This window comes from Olea europaea, unplaced genomic scaffold (genome assembly GCF_002742605.1).
Source record: "Olea europaea var. sylvestris unplaced genomic scaffold, O_europaea_v1 scaffold2144, whole genome shotgun sequence".
Lineage (NCBI taxonomy): Eukaryota > Viridiplantae > Streptophyta > Magnoliopsida > Lamiales > Oleaceae > Olea > Olea europaea.
Genome location: NW_019239414.1, coordinates 31,179 through 38,901, shown reverse-complemented (window position 1 = coordinate 38,901; position 7,723 = coordinate 31,179). Strand labels below are relative to the sequence as shown.

Sequence of the window (7,723 nt, the reverse complement as noted above, 5' to 3'; positions counted from 1 at the left end):
TCCCATATCTCCCCATTGAGGTGGGAAGGATTGTATGAGGTTATTTATGGCCTCAATATACGTGATCTCCATACCAGCATTAACCGCTGTCACGCATCTCTCATAGATGTCATACACATGTTCGCTAAGCGGTCGGGTCAAATCAGTTACATAGTTTTCATAGGAATGAATAGCAATTCTACGGTTCAATGCTTCTCTATATGCCATAGCTGTTCTACGAACCATATCTATTGCATTTTCACATACATCATACTTTTCCTTTGCTTAAAGAAAACATGCAAATATTTAAACTTTCATATCATGCAATTCCCTTTAAGCCCTTAGCTTTTGCCCAAGTCCATTATATATCTTTAAATAACACATCTCTAAATCATATCAAAGCATCATAACATAAACATAATCATTAACTTTAAAAATAAACATACCTGGGCCATAGGATGAGATTGATGGATGGATGCACGATGCCATGGAATACCTCAAACTTTTCATTTTCCTTTTGTTTTTAAAAAAAATACTTAGTCTAAAGAACTGGCTAAACCTTGCTCTGATACCACGCTGTAACGCCCCACCCCTAGTGGACCAGAACGCTACTTACTTTACTTAGCTTCACCAGTAGTTTAGTAACAAGTGCATACGTTTTAGTGGAAGCTTACATCTTCGGATAATAATTTAAATAACAATACTTCAAATACTTTAAACAAAAACATTGAATCATTTTTCAAAACAAACAAATGTAATTTATTTGAAGAAAACATAACTTGTTCTCACATTCTGTGTTATTCAAAACATTAAAGAAATAACATTGGAAAACATTTCATAAAAATAAATTCAAATCACTTGTTCACCGGATTTCCATGGGCTTGTTGCATCACTCTCCATCTTCTCCTCCATCCATGCCCGAGGTAGAATTCCTTCAATCTGTAGAGATGGGATTAAACCCGTGAGTTGAAAAAATTCAATAGGTGTCATAGGTGCATTCATGATCAAGCTATACATTTCAAAACATTAACTTTATAACTTTTCATACATGCCGTACCCGGAGGCACCATTTGACATGAAGGGGTATGCCGTACCTGAGGGTACCATTTGACATACGAACATTTCTTCAACATAGAGGGGTATGCCGTACCGGAGTACCATTTGACATACAACCATTAACATAGAGAGATATGTCGTACTGGAGTACCATTTGACATACAAACATTAGCATGAATCGAAACTTATAACTTAACACGATTAAACACATTGTACCTCTTCCTACCTTTAAATGCTTCAATTTAGTGGGGTTTTTATTGCCAAAAACGTGGGTGGCCCTTTGAGAAAATAAATATTTAAATTCTAGAGAAAAACAAGAATTTTCATTTTTGGTCGACTGGTTGTAGTCCGGTTGACACTGCGCAGCCTTCAGTATTTCTGTTATAACTTCTTCTCCCGATATCCGATTGAGGTAATTCAAAGTGCGTTGGAAAGATAACTCAAAGTGCTACAACTTTTATTTAGATATCATTTCCAAATTGAATGTTTCCTATGTCGAAAATCGGTCTCAAATGAGACTAAAAATCTGAAGTATACTTTAGTCATCCAATATTCATGTCTTAGTGCCACTAAGGTGTCTAGAATTATTGGGGTTCTACAAAATCCGTGTCCATTGTGCTTCCAAAGGTTGTACCTTGATTTATTGTTTGTAGATTTGTTGTTAAATTTAAGCTTTCAGCATTGCCTCCATCCCATTGATATGAAAAGTACAACTCACTAGGATAAATCTATGAAGCTTCAGTCTCCACCCTTCAAAAGTTAGAATTAAATTCCATGATTAAATCTGAATTCTCAGAATGGTAAAATTTATTCCCCATAGGGTTTGGAGCAGAATGGAATAAGTCATTTTCCACATATTCTACAGCAGGCAGTTGAGTCTATAAAATCTCCAGGAAAGTGAAGAAAATGGTGGGATGATTATAATTTTCATCAATGTTGAAGCTAAAAGTATTCTCAGATGTCCGTTCAACTGGATTCATTGGTTGACAATGATCGACTAGAATTGAATCGATGGACTAATTGTTTTCAAATAGGGTTTTCATGAAATCCATTTCGTTATTGCATGATTTGAAGCTAAAAAATGGTGTAGAGTCTTCATTACTAGAGAGTCATGTGTCGGCATTGGACGAATTTGCTACGGTGGTGGTGGTGCTGGAATTTGAGTTAGTAGAGGTGGAACCATTGCTGAAATACTTTTTTATGATGTAATCTTATAATAATGTTAACTGTCTTCTATCTCCTTTTAATTTCTTTATCTTTCTCCTTGAAATCTGCCTCCTTTTTGTGGCATTCCAGTGATTCTTTATTGAATTTTTAGTTCTTCCAAGAATGTACTTAGCTATCTCTGGCCATCAATTTCCAAGTCTTTCATGTGCTTGAATTAACCGTCTCTCTTCATCGTCAGTCAAAATGTCCTTCTTGATATGAGAACACAGATGATTATTCCATCGCTCGCAACATTGTTTTCCCACTCTACCAACCATTTCTTCAGCTATTACAACCCATTTCCTCAATCCAAATTGATGTACTAAGATAATCAGTCTCCTGTCTTCTTTGCCTATCCACTGGCCTTTTATCTGATATCTGGAAGAAGAACTATTCTCTCTCTTCTCCTTTCGATCAGGATTGCTCGGTGCAGGTATCACATTTACTGAAAGATTTTCTCCCGAAGTTTATTTTTCATGTTGAAGTCCTTCCATGAAGCTTGGCTGTCAGGCGGTGTAATTACTGATTGTGCCATTTGAAGAAAAATTTTGAAAATGATTTACTTCATTAAAAGGAAAATGGTATAGGGTTTAGGGTCCAGGGTTCAAGGTTCAGGATCCAGGGTCCAGGGCTCAAAGCTTAGGGCTTTGGGCTTACGATTTAGGGCCTGGGGTTTAGGGTTTTTGGGACACGATGTATAGGACATGTCCAGGACGTATCCTTATTTTCAGACATTTATAGGCAATTTCAGGGATACGGTATGCAGGCCATGACCAGGATGCGTCCTGGTCGTGGACAGAATCTGATTTTTAAGCATTTCTAGGCAGTTTATGGGCATGGTGTGCAGGCCATGTCCGAGAGGCATCTTGGCCGCTGATGCAATCTGATTTTCAGGCATTTCTAGGCAGTTTCTAGGCCATGGTGTGTAGGCCATGTCCGGGATGCGTCCTGTCCGCGAACGCAATCTGATTTTTAGACATTTCTAGGCAGTTTATGGGCATGGTATGCAGGCCATGTTCGAGAGGCATCCTGGCCGTGAACAAAATCTATTTTTCTGGCATTTCTAGGCAGTTTCTAGGCACGATTTGAGGCAATGTTTGGGACGCGTCCTGACCACATTAGGGGCGCAAGCAGATTTTCAACGAAATGAAGGAAGCACGTTGTGCAGGCCATGTTAGGGACGCATGCATGTTCCCAAACATTCTGGATAGTTTTTGGGACACGGTGTATAGGCCAAATTCGGGACAAGTCATGGCCACAGAAGGGACGCAGCCTGATTTTCAGGCATTTTTCGATAACTTTTAGGGACTGTGTGCTATCCATGTCCGGGACACATTCCAGACCTGACAGGAACGTAACCTCATTTTTAAGCATTTCTAGGTCATGGTTTGTAGGCCATGTTCAGGATGCATCCGAGCCATGACAAGGACGGAGCCTGATTTTCAGGCATTTTAGGCAATTTTTTGGCACGACATGCAAACCATGTTTGGGACGCATCCTGATCATGGCAGGAACGCAACCTGATTTCCAGGCATTTCTAGGTAATTTCTAAGACACGATGTGCAGGCATTGTCCAAGATGCGACAGGGACGCAGCCTGATTTTATGATATTCTAGGCAATTTCTGGGACGCGGTGTGCAGGCCATGTCCGGGACTCGTCTGTACCGCGACAGGGATGCAGCCTGATTTCTAGGCATTTTTACGCAGTTTTTGGGACACGGTGTGTAGGTCATGTCCTAGCCGCGATAGGGACGTAGCCTGATTTTCAAGCATTTCTAGGCACTGTCTGGGTCGTAGAGTGTAAGCCATGTCCGAGATGCGGCAAGGACGTATCCCGATTTTCAGGTATTTCTAGACAATTTTCTGATGCACGGTGTGCAGGCAATGTTCAGGATGCGTCTGGGCTGCGGCAGGGATGCAACTATATTTCCAGGCATTTCTAGGCTATTTTCTGATGCACGGTGTGCAGGCAATGTTCAGGGTGCGTCTGGGCTGCGACAGGGATGCAACTGTATTTCCAGGCATTTCTAGGCTATTTTTGGGACATAGTGTGCAAGCCGTGTCCACGACGCATCCGGGATGCAGCCCGATATTCAAGCATTTCTAGGCAGTTTTTGGGAGACGGTGTGTAGGCCATGAACGGGATGCTTCTGGACAACGATAGGGATGCAGCCTGATCTTTAAGCATTTCTGGGAAGTTTTTGGGCATGGTGTGTTGGCCACTTCTGGGACTTGCCTGACCACGGTAGGAACGCCACTTGATTTTTAGGCATTTGTAGACAATTTGTGGGCACGGTGTGCAGGCCATGTCCAGGATGTGACCTTGCTGAGATAGGGATGCATCCTAATTTTCAGGCATTTCTTGGCAATTTCTGGGACTCGATGTGCAGGCCATGTTCGGGACGCATCATGGCTACGGTAGTGACAGAGCCTGATTTTCAAGCAATTCTGGGCAGTTTCTGGGACTCGGTGTGCAGGCCATGTCCAGGATGTAGCAGGGACACATCCTGACTTTCAGGTATTTTTAGGCAATTTCTGGGACATGATGTGCAGGCAGTGCTCAGGATGATCTGGGCAGTGGCAGGGATGTAGCGTAGTTTTCAGGCATTTCTAGGTAGTTTCTAGGACACACCGTAGAGGCCATGTCCAGGATGCTGCAGGGACACATCCTGATTTTCACATATTTCTAGGCAATTTCTTGGTCACGGTGTGCAGGCAATTTTCGAGACATGTCGGGGCTGCTGCAGGGATGTAGCCTGATTTCCAGGCATTTTTAGACAGATTTTGGGACACGGTGTACATGCCATGTCCAGGACGCGGTTGAGACACAGTTTGATTTACAGGCATTTCTACGCAATTTTTTGGGAGATGATGTGCAGGCTTTGATCGAGACTCATCCGGGCCACATCCGGGTCACAGCTTGATATTCAGACATTCGTGGGAAGTTTTTGGGCACGGTGTGTTGGCCACGTCCGGGACGCGTCCTGACCATAGTAGGGACGCATCCTGATTTTCAGGCATTTGTAGGCAGTTTGTAGGCACGGTGTGCGACTAAGTTCGGGATGCACCCTGGCCTCTGCTTGGACGCAGCCTAATTTTTAGGCATTTCTTAGCAATTTTTGGGACTCAGTGTGTAGGCCATGTCTGAAACACCCCATGGCCATGACAGGGATGCCTCCTGGCCGCGATAGGGATGCATCTTGATTTTCAGGCATTTGTAGGCCTTTTGTGGGCACGATGTGCAGGCCATATCTGGGACATGTCCTAGCCGCAGCAAGGACTCAGTGTGCAGGCCATGTTCGGGATGCATCATGGCCACGACAAGGACGGAGCCTAATTTTCAGGCAATTTTGGGCAATTTTTGGGATGTGATGTGCAGGCCATGTCCAGGATGCGGCGAGGACGCATCTTAAATTTTGGTATTTTTAGGCAATTTTTGAAACACGGTGTGTAGGCAATGTCCGAGACACGTCTTTGCCGCGATAGGGATGCAGCCTGGTTTCCAGGCATTTCTAGGCAGTTTCTGGGACATGGTGTGCTGGCCATGTCAAGGATGCTGTAGGGGCACATCCTGATTTTCACATATTTCCAGGTAATTTCTTTGACCCAGTTGCAGGCAATTTTTGGGATGCATTGGGCCTGCTGTAGGGATGCAGCCTGATTTCCAGGCATTTCTAGGCAGTTTTTGGGACACGGTATGCAGGCCTTGTCCAGGACGCGGTAGGGATGCATCTTGATTTTCAGGCATTTATAGGCAATTTTTGAGACACGGTGTTCAAGCCATGATAGGACGCATCAGGGCCACGCAAGGATGCAGCCTAATTTTCAGGCATTCCTGGGAAGTTTTGGGTACGGTGTGCAGGCCGCATCTGGGACGCGTCCTGGCCATTGTAGGGGTGCAGCTTAATTTTTAGGCATTTGTAGGCAGTTTGTGGGCACGGTGTGCAGGCAATGTCTGTGATGCATCCAGGCCGTGGCTAGGGCACCGCCTAATTTTCAGGCATTTCTTAGCAATTTTTGGGACTAGATGTGTAGGCCATGTCTGGGACGCATCATGGTCAAGGCAGTGACGGAGCCTGATTTTCAGGCAATTCTGGGTAGTTTCATGGACACGGTGTGCAAGCCATGTCCAAGATGCGGCAGGGATGCATCTAGACTTTCAGTTATTTTTAGGTAATTTCTAGAACACGATGTGCGAGTAATGTCTGGGATGCGACTGGTCCGTGGTAGGGATACAGCCTCATTTTTAGGCAATTTTCGGGACACGGCGTGTAGGCTATGTCTAGGATGCTGTAGGGACACATCCTGATTTTCACATTTTTCTATGTAGTTTCTTGGACACGGTGTCCAGGCAATGTTTGGGACTTGTCTTGGCTGTGGCAAGGATGCAGCCTAAACAGGGGGATGCACAACAACTGTAGAGGAAGGAGAAGGAACCGTAGTACGCTTATCATAAGAATGGTCCAAGTGTTTAGAAGAGAAGCAAAAAAAATCGACTGCTTCTAATAAATATTTGTCTACCAAAAGCCATGGTTTTTGACGCGCCCAATCCAAACCCTCTCGAGCAACTTATGCCCCAAATTTACCTCAATACACAACCTTGCCTTACTAGGGCATCTCAAGTCGGAGGTGGCCTCATCGAGGTTTAGGGCTTACAGTTTAGGGTTTAGGGTTTTTTTGGCCTGAATTTCCCTTTAATAAGTTTTAACGAAGCAGCAGAACTCAATTTTACAAATATTTGTAAAGTCATAGAGTGTTTAACTAAGGTAAAACACAATAATTATAGGATAATAATTAGTAACTAGATTAGAATAAGCCATTGTATGGACTAAATTGAGGAGGTAGCTGAAAAGATGAGACCATATCCATCAAATCCGTGTCCATTGTGCTTCCAAAGGTTGTACCTTGATCAATTGTTGGCAAATTTGTTGTTAAATTTTCGTTTCCAACATTGTCTCCATCCTATTGATATGAAAAGTACAACTCATCAAGATAAATCTGTGAAGCTTCAGTCTCCACGCTTCGAAAGTTAGAATTTAATTCCATGATTAAATCTGAATTCTCATAAGGGAAAAATTTATTTCCCATAGGGTTTGGAGCAGAATGGAATAAGTCATTTTCCACATATTCTACAGCAGGCAGTTGAGAATTAGTTGTCTGTAAAATCTCCGAGGAAGTGAAGAAAATGGTGGGATGATTATAATTTTCATCAACGTTGAAGCTATAAGCATTCTCAGATGTCCGTTCAGCTGGATTCATTGGTTGACAATGATCGATTGGAATTGAATCGATGGACTGATTGTTTTCAAATAGGGTTTTCATGAAATCCATTTCGTCATTGTATGATTCGAAACTGAAAAATTGCGTCGAGTCTTCATCATTAGAGAGAGGTGTACCGACGATGGACGGATTTGCTGCAGTGGTAGTGGTACCGGAATTTGAGTTAGTGGAGGTGGAACCATTACTGAAATACTTTTTATGA

General features: G+C 43.0%; 1 protein-coding gene across 1 annotated transcript; it reads right to left on the bottom strand.

Annotated features, from left to right (window-relative positions):
* Positions 1-2,387: 2,387 nt before the first annotated feature.
* On the bottom strand, positions 2,388-3,139 carry LOC111380434 (transcription factor MYB119-like). The gene is made up of 2 exons (XM_023004001.1): positions 3,091-3,139; positions 2,388-2,686 (listed from the first exon to the last, which is right to left on the bottom strand). The coding sequence occupies exons 1-2, from the start codon at positions 3,137-3,139 to the stop codon at positions 2,388-2,390; spliced, it is 348 nt and encodes a 115-aa protein (XP_022859769.1).
* Between the last annotated feature and the right edge of the window lie 4,584 nt (positions 3,140-7,723).

Bases quoted from the DNA above. Each gene is read 5' to 3' on its own strand.
- LOC111380434 (XM_023004001.1), bottom strand. From the start codon at position 3,139: ATGCCTGAAAATCAGATTGCATCAGCGGCCAAGATGCCTCTCGGACAT. The intron at 2,687-3,090 runs GCCTGCACACCA...AAAATCTTTCAG, and splicing joins CAAGATGCCTCTCGGACATG to TAAATGTGATACCTGCACCG.